At 45.5% G+C, this 17605-nt stretch overlaps 1 protein-coding gene across 3 annotated transcripts in view; it reads right to left on the bottom strand.

The window, feature by feature from the left end:
* The window catches only part of lonp2 (lon peptidase 2, peroxisomal), a 115871-nt gene that overhangs the window by 11290 nt on the left and 86976 nt on the right, over positions 1-17605 (bottom strand). For 2 of the 3 annotated variants that reach the window (XM_078544323.1, XM_078544322.1), the window contains exon 12: positions 10498-10637. In XM_078544323.1, coding sequence (XP_078400449.1) covers positions 10498-10637 — 140 coding nt within the window. Of the gene's footprint in view, positions 1-7318; positions 8395-10497; positions 10638-17605 lie in introns of those variants that run through there. The other variant, XM_078544324.1, reaches the window with a different exon arrangement.

The following is a 17605-nucleotide window of genomic DNA, read 5'->3' on the forward strand; positions in this document are numbered from 1 at the left end:
TTCTTTCTGCCAAAGTGGACAAGTTCATATTTTCCTACATTATACTCCGTCTGTCAATTTTTTGCCCATTCACTTAACCTATGTCTCTTTGAAGACTCATTATGCCGTCTTCACAACTTACTTTTCTACCTATTTTTGTATCATCAGCAAATTTAGCAACCATACATTTGGTTTTTTCATCCAAGTCATTGATATAAGTTGTAAACAGTTGAGGTTCTAGCACTGATCCCTGTGGCACTCCACTTGTCGTATCTTGCCAACCTGAAAATGACCCACTTATGCTTACTCTCTGTCTCCTGTTAAGGAGGACCAAGGGATTGATTAAGAAGGGGAAAATAGAGTATGAGAGTAAGCTTGCAGGGAACATAAAAACTGACTGTAAAAGTTTCTATAGGTATGTGAAGAGAAAAAGATTGGTGAAGACAAATGTAGGTTACTTAGTCAGAAACAGGGGAATTTATAATGGGGAACAAAGAAATAGCTGACCAACTAAATACATACTTTGGTTCGGTCTTCACAAAGGAGGACACAAATAACATACCAGAAATGTTGGGGAACACAGGGTTTAGTGAGAGGGAGGAACTGAAAGAAATCAGTATTAGGAGGGAAATGGTGTTGGGGAAATTGATGGGATTGAAGGCTGATAAATCCCCAGGGCCTGATAATCTACATCCCAGAGTACTTAAGGAAGTGGCCCTAGAAATATTGGATGCATCGGTGGTCATCTTCCAAGATTCTATAGACTCTGGAACAGTTCCTACAGATTGGAGGGTGGCTAATGTAACCCCACTATTTAAAAAGGGAGGCAGAGAGAAAACAGGGAATTATAGACCAGTCAGCCTGAAGTCAGTAGTGGGGAAAATTCTAGAGTCCATTATAAAAGATTTAATAGCTGAGCACGTGGAAAACAGTGGCAAAATCGGACAGAGTCAGCATGGATTTATGAAAGGGAAATCATGCTTGACAAATCTACTGGAATTTTTCGAGGATGTCACTAGTAGAGTTGATGAGGGGAAGCCAGTGGATGTGGTTTATTTGGACTTTCAGAAGGCTTTCGACAAAGTCCCATATAAGAGATTGGTGTGTAAAATTAAAGCGCATGGGATTGGGGGTAGTGTATTGAGATGGATAGAAAACTGGTTGGCAGACAGGAAACAAAGAGTAGGAATAAATGGGTCTTTTTCCAAATGGCAAGCAGTGACTAGTGGGGTACCGCAGGGATCTTTGCTGGGACCCCAGTTATTCACAACATATACTAATGATTTAGATGAGGGAATTAAATGTAATATCTCCAAATTTGCAGATGACACAAAGCTGGGCGGGAGGGTGAGCTGTGAGGGGGATGCAGAGATGCTTCAGTGTGATTTGGACAAGCTGAGTGAGTGGGCAAATGCATGGCAGATGCAGTATAATGTGGATAAATGTGAGGTTATCCATTTTGGTAGCAAAAACAGGAAGGCAGATTATTATCTGAATGGCTATAAATTGGGAGAGGGGAATGTGCAACGAGACCTGGGTGTCCTTGTACACCAGTCACTGAAGGTAAGCATGCAGGTGCAGTAGGTGGTAAAGAAGGCAAATGGTATGTTGGCCTTCATAGCCAGAGGATTCGAGTACAGGAACAGGGATGTCTTGCTGCAATTGTACAGGGCCTTGGTGAGACCACACCTGGAATATTGTGTACAGTTTTGGTCTCCTTATCTGAGGAAGGATGTACTTGCTATAGAGGGAGTGCAGCGAAGGTTTACCCGACTGATTCCTGGGATGGTGGGCCTGACATATGAGGAGAGATTGAGTCGATTAGGATTATATTCACTGGAGTTCAGAGGAATGAGGGGGGATCTCATAGAAACCTATAAAATTCTAACAGGACTAGACAGGAAGGATGTTCCCGATGGTGGGGGAGTCCAGAACCAGGGGTCACAGTCTGAGGATACAGAGTAGACCATTTAGGACTGAGATGAGGAGAAATGTCTTCACCCAGAGAGTGGTGAGCCTGTGGAATTCGTTACCACAGAAAGTAGTTGAGACCAAAACATTGTATGTTTTCAAGAAGGTGTTAGATATAGCTCTTGGGGCGAAAGGGATCAAAGGGTATGGGGAGAAAGCGGGAGCAGGCTATTGAGTTGGATGATCAGCGATGATCATAATGAATGGCAGAGCAGGCTCGAAGGGCCAAATGGCCTACACCTGCTCCTAGTTTCTATCCATGCTAATATGTTACCCCCTACACCATGAGCTCTTATTTTGCTTAGTAACCTTTGATGTGGAACCTTGTCAAATATGGAGCTCTTAAGTACAGCACATCCACAGGTTCCCCTTTATCCACATTGCTTGTTACTTCCTTAGAGAACTTCAATAAATTAATCAAACATGATTTTCTTTCACAAACCCATGCTGACTCTGCCTGATTGCATTGATATTTTCTAAGTGCTCCACCATAACTTCCTTAATAACAGATTCCAGCAATTTCTCTATGACAGATGTTATGCTAACTGGTCTGTAGTTTCTTGCTTTCTGTCCCCCTCTCTTGAATAGAGGAGTCACATTCACTATTTTTCAAATGTTGGGCATAAAGTAAAAATTGATTTGACATCTGTAGGATCAAATAGCCTTCCTCCATGTAGCCACTTCGGCTTGAATACCAGAGGAAATACAAGTTGTTGTTCAACTAGCCAATCAAAATGGGACAGAGACAAATGAAAGTCATCCTAAAGTGATTTTAAAAAGGACTTATTTTCAAAAAAGTATTTTACCATTTGAATCATTCGATTTCTTAAGCAGAATTGACCCAAACAGCTCTTCTATACATCCACATAATTGTGTGTATTTTGAATAGAGCAGCTAGACAAGGATTGTGGGGATCACATGAAACAAACAAAAGGAAATAATTAGTCAATCTGTGAATAGATATGAACTAATCACCAGTAGTGATGAGTCAAAGAGATAACCACCCGCCTAGGAGAACTGTCTCATATGGCAAAATGGATTATATTATTTATCAACATATATTCATTTAGACCTTGACAGACTAGGGCCTTTTCAGAAAAAATTTAATGGCAAATATCGCAGATCTAGCGTTTCTTATCCAAGAATGAGTGAATGAGATTTCAACATAGAAGAGTCAAAGTAAAAGAAACTAAAACCATCTATTTTTATTTTCTGGGTAGTACATGAAAAGAAAAGTTAATCAGTGCTTCAATGAACACACATTTATATTCAGTTTCCCTACCCCTAAATTTTTGTTTCCATTGGATGAATACTGCAGAATGCCACTTGAGTGCACATTTTCTTAAATGAATGATTTTACTTGTGCTTTCTAAACCATTAAAAAAAACCAAAACTTCAAAATTACTTCATGTCACCTCTAGATATTTAAGAATAACACTGATTTTGTAATAGTTTTTCCTCAATGGGGTTTAACACATGATTTCTAGGAGTTTTATCTGGCAGTTAAATCTATTGCAAGGTAATAAAATCCTTCTTGATATTATTAGCTCTGCAGTTAATACCTTATTACAGAAAGAGAGGACATATGATAAATGGAAAGATGTTTACCGCACATTTTTTGATTATAACATGAACTAGAAGTTGGCCATTGTCCTGCGCTAGTTTAGAAACAAATATAAATCAACCTCTCCCTTCCTAGGTAAAGCTTGAATCTAGTATTATTAAACCCAGTCCGTAGTGAGGCTTCCTAGTGTTACATCCTCTTGCCAATCTGAAGACACATCCCTCCTTGCCACTCCTACACTACCAACCACAATTTGTGATGCAGTTTTTCTAGGACACTTCCTCAATCAATATCACGAAGCAGCATATGAGGGGTGATATTTTACTCAAGTGGCATAATACCTTGATAAAGTTGATTTTTTAAAACTGATGTATCTGGTAAAAGTGTAATTTTCTTCTATTAAAGAAGTGGTACTTAGTACAAAAAATACTCCTTCACTTTTCTTTCCCTTCCAGTTCCTCAAAATATCCAACAAAAGAGAATTCAACCATCTCCCCATGACATTCAATATCATTACGATCACTGAATCTCCCTCCATCAACATCCTGGGGGTTACCATTGACCAGAAACTGAACTGGACTAGCCATATAAATGCTGTGGCTGCAAGAGCAGGTCAGAGGCTTGGAATCCTGCAGCGAGTGACTCACCTCCTGACTCCCCAAAGCCTGTCCACCACCTACAAGACATTAGTCAGGAGTGTGATTAAATACTCTCCACTTGTTTGGATGGGTGTAGCTCCAACAACACTCAAGAAGCTCAACACTATCCAGGACAAAGCAGTCCACTTGACCCCATCCACCACATTAAATATTCAGTTGCTTCATCACCGAAGAACAGTGGCAGCAGTGTGTATCATCTACAAAATGCACTGCAGTAACTCACCAAGGATCCTTTGACATCACCTTCCAAACCCGTGACCTCTACCACCTTGAAGGACAAGGGCAGCAGATACATGGGAACATCACCATCTGCAAGTTCCCCTCCAAGCCACATACCATCATGACTTGGAACCTTCCTTCACTGTCGCTGGGTCAAAATCCTGGAACTCCCTTCTTAACAGCACTGTGGGTGCACCTACACCACATGGCCTGCAGCATTCAAGATGGCAGCTCACCACCACCTTCTCAAGGGCAATTAGGGATGGGCAATAAATGTTGGCCTAACCAGAGATGCCCACACCCTGTGAAAGAACAACAAAAAAAATATTGATTTAGAGGGGCATCTGCTTCTGGCATTCTGCCAATGATGTTCCTTGAACTGGCCACAAGGATGTGCACTAGAATTGATTGGGTTTCTAAATCTTCTCTCTCATTTAAGGAATGTGTCTGCTCCTGTTTAGTGCTTTTTGTCAGAAAAACACAGTTCTAATATGATCACATCTTTTTACATTCAACGTGATACAATTCACAAAACAATACTATGAAGAGACTTGATCTTTGCTCCACTGATGCATAAAAAAATCTTAAACAGCTTGCTTTCAAGCTAATTGTGCATTAAATGAAAATATATAAACGTGAAGAGTCATGAAGTCATCAGTTCTTTAATAAATTGCTCTGCATTTAGTTTAATATTTCCGTGAATATACCTTGGTGATACATATACTACTGGAACGCTCCAAATCATGAAATCGGTCCCAAGTTAGAGATCACGGGGTAGAACAAAATGGATGGAAAAGACATGGCCCGACTGCTATATTCTAAGCCTGATGTTCAGCTGTATTTAAGTCAACAGAACTGAATGTTATGTGGCTCGTATAACGTGTGGTGGATACAATATCACTTGTCTTGCACTACTGCCCAAAACAAATTTCTATCCCAACCTCTTCTGGTGGGTTTTGGTTTCTCTTTGTCGCATTAAAATGTGATATTAGCAGGAATCTTCTGGAATGACGAAATGAGATCATAAATGATTCCAGGATGTCAGAGACACAGAACTGGACCTTGATGCAGGTAAAATAGTGTCTAATAAAAACAGATGATTGAGAATTGTTTTCTATTCTCACTCCTTCTGGCAGCAAGCATACAGACACTCTGGGCAGAATTTTCTGCTTGACGTGCTGGGGGCCAGCGGTATGACATGCGGTGACATACGACGCGTGCCCGCCATTAATTAACAGGCTAGTTAAGGCCCTTAAATCGGCAATCAACACTGATTTTCAGGCGCCCGTGCGATCTCTGGCGCCCGTGCGATCTCTGGTTCAGTGCACGGGCGCAACGGACAGGGGGTAAGCGACTTTTTAATAAAACTCATCCACGGGTGGGATAAGAGGGCTCAGTGGGGTTGTCATTCTGGTCTGTGAGTGTTTATTGCAGGAAGTTTTTAAAACTTGCCTGTGTGATCTGTAGCAATTCAGAATGAATTCCAGCAGCTTTCTGCGCACTTTGAACCTTCAGCTCAACATTCTTCAGTCAGGAATCTTTATCAGACCTGCAGCTTTCCAGAGGCCTCCCTTTAGTCTGGTTATGGGTTCTGACATGTCCACTGGAGGCAGCTCCTCTGAGGAGGAAGAGAGGGCTAGAATAAGGAGGAGGCCACGAGTGCACAATCAGCCTCTAGGGGAGCCACCAATGGGAGTACAGGTGCAGGCACAAGGGGCGCTGGGCCAAGAGGTAGTCCAAGGTGGAAGGGGCCGCAGAAGACGCCACTATCCTGCTGCCAGGGTATAGAGGCAGAGAAGCACTTACCTCAATATGACTGAGGTGCAGTACCGAATGAGGCTCTGACTGTCAAGGGAGACAGTCAACTACATTTGTCAGATGATTGGCCCTGAGATCTCTCCTGTGTGAGTGGACACCCCATGCCAGCAGCTCTGAAAGTCACAGTTGCCCTCAACTTCCATGCCTCTGGCTCCTTCCAGGGCTCGGTCGGTGATCTTTGCGGTGTCTCCCAATCAGCTGTCCACACTTGTGTCAAGCAGGTCACAGATGCTCTGTTGAGGCATGCATTGACCTTCATCCACTTCCGCTGGGACCAGGCAAGCCAGACACAGCGAGCCAGAGGCTTCGCGGCCATTGCTGGCTTCCCCCGCATCCAGAGTGCTATAAACTGCACACATGTGGCCATCAAGGCGCCAGCAGGTGAGCCCGGTGCATTTCTCAACAGGAAGGGCTTCCACTCCATGAATTTGCAGATAGTGTGTGATCACAGGATGCTGATTCTGCAAGTTTGTTCAAGGTACCCAGGCAGCTCCGACAACGCCTACATCCTCAGACATTCCCAGGTGCCGGGGTTCTTCAGTGCTCCGGCTCGGCTTGATGGATGGCTGTTCGGTGACAAGGGCTATCCCTTCAGAAGGTGGTTCATTACGCCTCTCTGCCATCCAAGAACAGAAGCTAAGCAGCGCTACAATAGGAGTCACGTCTCCACAAGGGCTGTGCTTCCGATGCCTGGACCGCTCAGGGGGCGCACTCCAGTACCCCCCAGATCGTGTCTCGGTGATAGTGGTAGCATGTTGCGCTCCCCACAATCTTGCACTGGAAAGGGGGGACACAGCTGCACACAATGAGTCCAACACTGATTCGGAGGATGAGGAAGCAAAGGGAAATGATGAGGGGCTGAACACCGACCCAGCACTACAACAAGGAGGCAGGGACACCCAGGAGACTTTAATCCAACGAACCTTCAGCTAGCTCCACACAAATGGGTCAGGAAGACCAGTCTTGCCTGGCGCTTCCATACTCGGCACTTAAGTGCTTCATCTGCCACTTCATCAGCTGCAGCTAAGGGCTTTGGACATAAACCTCAATGTCCACTCAAACACGTATGTAAAACATACAAATGCAGCACAAAGGAGCCACTCTCAGCCATGGTAACACATCTGGATTTAATATTATCCATCATATGGTCAAACAAAATGAAAGCAAAACGTTTTTCAAACATCAAGAAATAATAATTCCCTAATCTAGGGCCAACACAAAAGCACCAGTGAGAAACCCGTGGTGTGCCTTATGCTTATGTTTACGGGTGCTACGTCTTGGTGTCGCTCCATCGTTCAGAGCGGCTTCTGAGACAGCCTGCTGACTCTGCTGTCCTGTTGGCCTCAATGACCTTGGCGGCCGTCCTCTGACCCGTGGAGCCTGCGCTAGCCCTGCCAGGAAGGGATCTGCCAGGTCCAAAGCTGGCATTTCCCCAGTGGTCGCAGCCTCAGCCGATGAAGAGGTCACTGGGAGAGGGGCAGAGCAGCTGTTGACCTTATCCGGAGCACTGTGAGAGGAGCCCGCAGATACGACAGGCAGTTGCTCCGCCGACGTGAGGTCGTCCCAGACCTCCCTGCTCACCGTGGATGGATGGGTAATGAGCTGGGAAGCTTGAAGCCCACACCATCTCCCACATTGGCAATGACCAGCTGTGGCTGGCGCTGTGAGGGCTTGCAGGTCCGAGCGTATCCCCAGGAGAAGCTGCTTGTTCTCCTGGAAGCCCCTCTCCATGAGAGTCGCCACTCTCTCCATGGAGGAAGCATGACGCTCTGCTCCTCATGCTCCGCGTGGACTCTTCCACCATGGACACCAAGCGAAGAATAGTCTCATGCAACACTCCCTGATGCTCCCGCACACTTGGCCGCATTTCCTGCAGCTGCTGCATCGCAGATGACTCCAGAGGCACATCATCACGCCCTGACTCAGCATGTGCCTGGTACCCTGCAGTCCTCCGGCTGCTGGCACCATCGGCACTCTCTGTCTCTGCCATCTCCTCCAGCGATTGTGAAGTGCCCGCTCCATGGTGCCCCAGGACACTAGCCGATGTTGCAATTCCCACCAATGTGCTAGTATCTGCGCTGGTGCATGCCTTGCAGAAATGTTGTGACGCAGGTGACACTTGAGGGCCCCCAGGTGTGAGAGGGGGCATCTGATATCAATCCTGGTTGCCAGGCTCTGATGATGCTGAAAATAACAAGGACAGTGGATCAGTTAGTGTGCACACAGTGACAGACTTCATCCCTTTCCCCCAGGCTCGTTATGCGCTCAACCTTCCAGAACCTATGGAGATGAATATCGGTGGGGTGGTAAATAGTCAGGAGGAGGCCCAAACTCCTCCCATCCTAGGGAACCACCTCCTCGAGAAGGGCAGCAAGGCAGTCATCAGAAAAGCGAGGGGAACATTGGCCCCCACCGCTGGCCTACCCTGCAGCCTGCCCTGCTCCTCTGCCCTTCCCTCTAGATTGACCTGCTGAGCAGACCTCCTGCAGTTGGATCTCCAGCTGGCCATAGCGAACAGCCTACAGGAGGCTGCCAGGCCTTCTTTTAAACAGACTGCCGGGTCACCATTGGACCCAGCGGTCTGTACACGCCCACCACAACCTTCACAATCCCACTCTCCACGGGAATCGGAAATGTGCTGGGCCGGCCTTAATTGGCTCGCCTACACAAAATGGCAGCACGGCCCCAATCACGGGTGGCAATCGGGTCTGCGCCCGCCCGCGTCCACACCTGCTCCGCCCGCCAAACGAAAAATTTTGGCCTCTGTCAGTTAACTAAATTAGCAGTGTCTCAAAGCCAAAAGTGTAACCTGGATCAATACAACCTTAACATGACTGCTCTATGTGTTCAGTTCAACAAAATGCTTCAGAAAGATCCGCTGTTGCAGTCTTATAAAATTTTAGCACCTGTGTGCTCCAATTGTGACGGCAGCGATCAGCTGACCGGCTGTCATCAGGGTTCTGTAACCATGGCTGAGCGGCGGTTTGGGCTGCCGGGCCTCTGCTCTTCTCCTGGGACTGCCTCACCGCCGGGCTGCCGCTGCCAGGAGCCGCCGTCTATGTCCTAGGTGATGAAAGAGGCCTGGGCTGGAGGTTTGACGGCATCGGCGGCCTGAGCGGCGGCGGGGTGAGTATCGGGGCTTCATATTCTGATGGGTGGGTGAATGGAATTTTCACAATGTGGGGCAGTGCAGGAGGCCATTCGGCCCGGCAAGCCTTTGCTGGCCCATTGGTAGACTCATCCAATTGGTTCCACTCCCCTGCTGTTTTCCCCCTTACAAGTCTCTATCCAGATCTCTTCCGAATACCAATGAATCTGCTTTCAATTTGCAGCATAAAATTAAATGTTTCCATGTGCTGAGTTGAAGGGTCAGTCACAAGGGGCCATAAGTTCAAGGTGAGGGGCAGGAGGTTTAGGGGGGATGTGAGGAAAAACTTTTTTACCCAGAGGGTGGTAACGGTCTGGAATGCACTGCCTGGGAGGGTGGTGGAGGCAGGTTGCCTCACATCTTTGAAAAAGTACCTGGATGAGCACTTGACATGTCATAACATTCAAGGCAATGGGCCAAGTGCTGGTAAATAGGATTAGGTAGGTAGATCAGGCGTTTCCCATGTGTCGGTGCAGACTCAATGGGCCGAAGGGCCTCTTCTGCACTGTGATTCTGTGAAACATGCATACTGTATCATGAGCTGCATGACTTTATTGGATTATAAAACTGACATGGATTATCAGTGCCAAGGAGAAATTTTTACCAACAATGCATACACATAGCATCAATCTTATTTAGTTAGCATCAGGGGAAAGATGGTGCTGTAGTGATAATGTCACTGGACTAGTCATCCGGAGGCCCAAGCTAATGCTCTGCTAGCAGCTGCTGGAATTTAAATTAAAATAAAATCTGGAATTGAAAGCTAGTCTCAGATCGTCATAAAAACCCATCTGGCTCACTAATGCCCTTATGGGAAGGACATCCTTACTTGGTCTGGCCTATATGTGATTCACAACCCACAGCAATGTGGTTGACTCTTAACAGCCCTCTGAAATGACCTAACAAGCCACTCAGTTCAAGGACAATTAGGGATGGGCAACAAATATTGGCCTTACCAGTGACACCACATCCCATGAAAGAATAAAAAAATAAAAAAGTATTCTTAGAACAAGTGTGATTTATATACACAAAGTTTGTTACAGATTTTCATAAATATTCTGTTAATACATACTGGTTATTTGCTTTAGAAACATTTTCCAAAGCTTGCTAAGATAATAAAATTATAAATTCAATCTTACCTCCATTTCATAGATAGGAGGTCCTAGAATATCTTTCAGTGCGTGCCGATCAATCACAATTGGCATTTCAGGAGGTAATGCGAGGTCAGTTGCGTCATTGATGGATTCAGATTTTGTCTCCTCACGCACTCTCTCCTTTCCTATAGTAAATGAAAAAAAGTTAATACTTTTATAAAGAAATCACCTTGACCAGCCTGCTATAAATATGTATTTCTTGGCATCACAGGAGTAGACACACACTAAGTAGCTTAAAAGATCAAGGAGAAAAAATTGGATAACGCCGTAAAATAGGGGTGGGATTATGATGTGTGATTAACTCGCACTAGTTCATTGCAGGCAACACACAAACTTTCTGCAATCATCATTATGAACAGATAGCAATGTTCAGGCCAGCACAAAGCACGCTGTTGAGTGCCTGCATGCCTCAGTAGGGGATGCAAAATCTTAAGAGGCTGGCATTTTTTTCTCCATTCATTCACATGTTGAGTATCGCTGGCCAAGAAAGCATTTGTTGCCCACCACCAATTGTCCTCGGGAAGGTGAGTGGCCTTGAACAGCTGCATTCCATTTGGTGTAGGTACACTCACAATCCTGTTAGGAAGGGAATTCCAGGATTTTGACACAATAACAGTGAAAGAACAGCAATACAGTTCCAAGTCAGGATGGTGTGTGGCTTAGAGGGGATCTTGCAGATAGCGCTGTTCTCAATCATTTGCTGCCCTTGTCTTTCCAAGTGGTAGAGGTTGCATGCTTGGAAGGTGCTGTCGAAGGAGCCTTGATGAGTTGCTGCAGTGCTGTTAGGAACTAGAGTTAGTTTTAAGTAAGTTATATCTGTATTGGTGGGTGGTAGGAATAAGCTATAGCTTTAAGTTTTAGCTTTAAGTTTAATTTATATGTTATATGTATGTGGTTTTGGTCATTTTAGAATGTTGCCTGCAAGTCTGTGGATTTGTTTGTATACCTGCATGTTAATGAGATTTTATGACCCTCGAAGTGAAGAGCTGTGTTTCAAGTGGCAGGGTAGTGGTTAGGGAAGTTAAAACAAAGTAAGGAAAAACTGTGATGTTGCCTAGCAACAGGGGGCCCAGAGAAACAGATGCAGCTTGAGTTCAGTCGGTGATTATGCTCCAAGGTGAAGGAAGCAGTTTAAGTCTCTCTGTAGCTGGACGTATCAGTAGATTGCGGAAGGAAAATAAGTCTAAGAATCTTAGAAGACCAAGGTCCAAGAAGACCTTTAAGTTAAGTCAAAGGACAAGGAGAGGAATCTGGAACAAGATCCTGTTCAGTTAAGTTAAAGTAAGGAGCAGAGGAAAGAGCTCCGAATTAAAGAAAGAAAATTGCAGGGAGCAGAATCAAGGCAAGGTGAGCTTGCGAGAAGCCAGAAGATCCAAGGAGACAGCCAAAGATGGGTGACTCCTTACTATGGACCTGTGAAGCAGTGGTGTTCTGTTGACATGGCTGAGTATCTGAGAGGGCACGAGGAAGGCAAAGTATGAATGCACATGGCAATCCAGGGGAGAGGAACATCAGAAGGAGAGGTTGAAACTCCGGAAGTAGATCCTTGTTGAAGACATCCAAGTGAAAGCATAGCTTGGGAGAAAATTCCAAGGCGAGTTCTTTGAGAGTGGAGATTGGAAACCTGTATGTGAAAGACTGGTGAGGCTGGTTGGCTCACTGTGAGATAAGCGTTGGGGGGGGGGGGAGGAGTTGACGAGAGATCCATAGCATCTGCTTTATCTGACATCTCTCACTTGGTTTCAGGGTGGTGTGTCCAACCATATGTCGTCTATTGGTTTACATGGACTGTGTATTTACTGTGATCATTAGGGTATAAGATAGATTTTGTAACTTGTGTTATCCTTAGAATCTGTACATATCTGTAAAGGTATAGTTGCAGGTGGAGTAGTGGTGGAATATAGTTCAGCTTTTCTTGTTTAATAAGTGTTTTATTCTTTTGTTAAAAGTTCATCAGCAGACTCCGTGACTCTGTTCCGTAGCCGCTCGTAGCACGTTTCTAAACGAAAAAATAAAAGTTAGGATCTATCAAGCCAGGTTCCACCCTCAGATCCAATTTGTCCAGTAGTAATATCAGCTGGAATCAAAACAGTACATCTTGTAGATGGTACACACTGCTGCCACTGTGGGTCAGTGGTGGAGGAAGTGAATGTTTAAGATGGTGGATGCCAATCAAGCAGGCTGCTTTGTCCTGGGTGGTGTCGAGCTTCAAGTCTTGTTGGAGCTGCACTCTTCCAGGCAAGTGGAGAGTATTCCATCACACTCCTGACTTGTGCCTTGCAGATGGTGGATATGCTTTAGGGAATCAGGTGAGTTACCACAGAATTCCCAGCCTCTGACCTGCTCTTGCAGCCACAGTATTTATATGACTGGTCCAGTTATCATAGTATCTTTACAGTGCAGAAGGAGGCCATTCAGCCCATCAAGTCTGCACTGGCTCTCTGAAAGAGCATTCCACCTTGTCCTACTCCCTGCCTTATCCCCGTAACCTTGCACATTCTCTCTTTACAGGTAGCAATCCAATTCCCTTTTGAATACCTCAATCGAACCTGCCTCCACCACCCCTTCAGGAAGTTCGTTACAGACTCCAACGACCCTCTGGGTGAAAAGGTTTTTCCTTACATCACATTTACTTCTTTTGCCAATTATTTTGAATCTGTGCCTTCTAGTTCTTGATGCTCTCTTGAGCGGGAACATTTTCTCACTATTTACCTTGTAAGGACCCCTCAGGATCTTGAATACCTCTATCAAGTCTCCTCTCAGACTTCTTTTCTCCAAAGAAAACAGACCCAACCTCTCCAATCTATCCTCGTCGCTACAGTTCTTTATCCCTGGAATCATTCTTGTGAATCTACTCTGTACTGTCTCCAATGCCTTCACATCCTTCCTAAAGTATGGCGCCCAGAACTGGATGCAGTGCTCCAGATGAGGCCTAACTAGTGTCTTATACAAGTTCAACATGACCTCCCTACTCTTGTACTCAATGCCCCTATTAATAAAACCTAAGATACTGTGTGCTTTATTAACTGCTCTCTCCGTTCAGTTTCTGGTCAATAGTAACCCATAGGATATTGATTCTGGGAGATTCAGCGATGGTAATGCCACTGAATGTCATGGGGAGATGGTTAAATTCTCTCTTGTTGGAGATGGTTACTGCCTAACACTCATCAGCCCAAGTCTGAATATTGTTCAAGTGTTGCTGCATATAGACACAGACTTCTTCAGTACCCGGAGAGTCGCGAATGGTGCTGAACATTGTGGATTTTTTTTTTTTTTTTTTAATTATTCATTCGTGGAATGTGGTAATCGCTGGCTAGGCCAGCATTTATTGCCCATCCCTAATTGCCCTTGAGAAGGTGGTGATGAGCTGCCTTCTTGAACCACTGCCATTGCATCAGCGAACATTCCCATTTCTGACCATATGATGGAGGGAAGGTCATTGATGAAGCTGCTGAAGGTGGTTGAGCCTAGGACACTACTCTGAGAAACCCCTGCAGTGATGTCCTGGGACTGAGATGATTGACCACCAACAACCACAACCACCTTACTTTGTACTAGGTGTGACTTCAACCAGTGGAGAGTTTTTTGCCCGATTCCCACTGATTTTTCTCAGGTTTCTTCTTGCCACACTTGGTCAAATGCTGCCTTGATGTTTAGGGTAGTCACTCTCACCTAACCTCTTGAAGTCAGCCCTATTGTCCATGTTTGGTCCAAGGCTGTAATGAGGTCAGGAGCGGAGTGGCCCTGGTGGAACCCAAACTGAACAACAGTGAGCAGATTATTTCTGAGCAAGTGCCTCTTGATAGCACTCTCAGTGACACCTTCCTTCACTTTGCTGATGATCGAGAATAGACTGATGGGGCAGTAATTGGTCAGATAAAAGCAAAATACTGCGGATGCTGGAAATCAGAAACAAAAACAAAAATAGCTGGAAAAACTCAGCAGGTCTGACAGCATCTGCTGAGAGGAACACAGTTGACGTTTCAAGTCCGTATGACTCTTCATCAGGACTAAGGAATTAGAGAAATGAGGTGAAATATAAGCTGGTAGAGGGGGGTGGGACAGGTAGAGCTGGATAGAGGGCCAGTGATAGGTGGAGGCAAAGAAGAGATTGCCAAAGATGCCATAGACAAAAGGGTGGTGATGGCGGTGATATAACTGGTCAGGTTGGATTTATCTTGCTTTCTGTGGACAGGACATACTTGGGCCATTTTCCACATTGCCAGGTAGATGCCAATGTTGCAGCTGCACTGGAACAGCTTGGCTAGGGGTGTGGTTAATTCTGGAGCACAAATCTTCAGTACTATTGCCAGGATGTTGTCAGGGCCACAGACTTTGCAGTATCCAGTGCCTTCAGCCACTTCATTATGTCACCTGGAGTGAATGGAATTGGCTGAAGACTGCCATCTAGGATTCAGAGGGATCTACTTCTGGCTGAAGATGGTGACAAATGCTCCAGCTTTGTCTCTTGCACTGATGTGCTTGCCTCTCCCATCATTGAGGGCGAGGAAATTTGTGGAGCCTTCGCCTCCTGTTAGTTGTTTATTTCTCCACAACTGGATATGGCAGGACTACAGAGGGTAGATCAGATCCATTGGCTGTGGGATCACTTAGCTCTGTCTATAGCATGTTGTTTCCGCTGTCTGGCATGCAAGAGCCCTGTGTTATAGCTTTAACAGATTGACACCTCATTTTTAGGTATACCTGGTGCTGCTCCTGGCATGCCTTCTTGCATTCTTCATTAAACCTGGTCTGATCCCCCGGCTTGATGGTAATGGTAGAGTGGAGGATATGCCATTGTAGTTTCCAATGCTTTGGTGGATGCCAGATTGTCCATCTGGTTTCATTCCTTTTAGGATTCATAGTGGATTGGTGCAACTGAGTGGCTTGCTTAGCCATCTCAGAGGGCACTTAAGAGTCAACCATATTGCTGTGACTATGGAGTCATATGTAGGCCAGACCAGGTAAAGACGGCAGATTTCTTTTCCTAAAGGACATTATTGAACCAGATGGGTATTTACAACAATCAACAAGAGTCACCATTAGTGAGAGTAACAACTTAATTCCAGATTTATTAATTGATTTTAAGTTCCACCAGCTGCCATGGTGGGATTTGAACTTGTGTCCTCAGAGCATTAGCCTGGGCCTCTGGATTACTAGGCCAGTGACATTACCACTGCGCTACTGCGTCCCCAAAGTTAGCATGTTCAAGCTAGCCTGTGCTACTTAAAGCAAGCCTATACCTCAAAGGGGAGGTGCATTCTGGCTGGAGCAGGTCCTGGAAATGGCTGCAGAAGTGACTTGGACTTGGGAATGACACAGGAATGGCACAACATGGCACAGAGTCGGTTCAAAAGTTCTCTGGTAACAATACAGGAGGTCTTGGTGCAGGTGGTGGATAGGAGGAAGAGTGAGGTCCTCCATCTGCAGGGGGTCCTTCAAACAAACTCTGAGAAGGCAATGGGAGAAGATAGGTATGCAGGTCAATGTCAGGAGTATAGCCCCTAGATGCAGTGTTGAGAGAAACTCAGTTACTTTATACAAGGGGCAAGGTTAGTGAATGCACCATCAAATGCCACAAACCACCAACTGCACCACTAAGTTCACACACTGTTCAAAGCACCACACCACCATCATTCACTGACCAACAATCTCCATCAATCATGACTCTTATCTCACATTCATAGCTTTAGTTCACCCTCACACACTTAGCACTACAGCGAGTGTCATGCCCACATCTCAAAGCTTGCACACACTGCCAGCCATTCAATCATGACAAGCATATCTTCCAAACACACTGGACCACACTCACTGACACACTTCCCTTTCCTTTACAGGATAAGGCAACACATAAGTGAAGGCAGCAGCACCTTGCCAGCAGGGGACAGACATGGTTGCACTACCTCCTCCCGATAGAGCAGGCAGTGCTTGCCAGCATTGGAGGAGCTATGACTGAGGCTATGACCAGTGGTGGGGCTGAAACAATTGAAGATGGTGCATTCATACCTTATCCTCATTTTCACATCCAACTCATCCCATAAACTTATGATTCCCAAATTGCATATGGTGTAAGCATGCAGCTCTTGTTTCTCCTTGCCTCACTACAACCCTATTCTTGTGCCCTTCTCCTTTCAGATACCAAAGAACCACTACATGGCCAGGCAATGGTACAGGAGTATGAAGTGTCAGAGGTAGAAGAGTTAGATAATGTTGAGAGAACTGTCACTCAATCTTACATTCGCAGCCACCTGATACTGAGACTGTGCATATTTGAAGAGTAGTAGCATAGAGGTGAGATGTGTGTGACTGCCTTGACATCAAGGCAGCATTTGATCGAGTGTGGCATCAAGGAGCCCGAGCAAAACTGAAGCCAATGGGAGTCAAGGGAAAGCTCTCCACTGGTCAGAGTCATACTTAGCTCAAAGGAAGATGGTTGCGGTTGTTGGTGGTCAATCATCTCAATCCCAGGACATCACTGCAGGAGTTCCTCAGGGTAATGTCCTAGGCACAATGATCTTCTGCTGCTTCATCAATGACCTTTACTCCAACATAAAGTCAGAATGTTTGCTGACAATTGCACAACATTCAGCACCATTCACGACTCCTCAGATACTGAAACAGTCCGTGCCCATATGCACCAAGACCTGGACAACATTCAGGCTTGGCTGATATGTGACAAGTAACATTCACACCACACAAGTGCCAGGCAATGACCATCTCCAACAAGTGAGAATCTAACCATCGTCCCATGACAGTGAATGGCATTACCATAGCTGAATCCCTCACTATCAACATCCTGGGGATTAGCATTGACCAGAAACTGAACTGGACTAGCCATATAAATACAATGGCTGCAAGAGCAGGTTAGAGGCTAGGAATTCTGCAGTGAGTAACTCACTTCCTGACTCCCCAAAGCCTGTCCACCATCTACAGACAGGAGTGTGATGGAATACGCTCCACTTGCCTGGATGAGTATAGCTCCAAAAACACTCGAAGTTTGACACCATCCAGGACAAAGCGGCACCACATTCATCACCTTTAACATTCACTCCCTCCACTACCGACGAACAGTGGCAGCAGTCGTTTCCATTTA

The sequence above is a fragment of the Cetorhinus maximus genome, chromosome 6 (assembly GCF_964194155.1).
Source record: "Cetorhinus maximus chromosome 6, sCetMax3.hap1.1, whole genome shotgun sequence".
Lineage (NCBI taxonomy): Eukaryota > Metazoa > Chordata > Chondrichthyes > Lamniformes > Cetorhinidae > Cetorhinus > Cetorhinus maximus.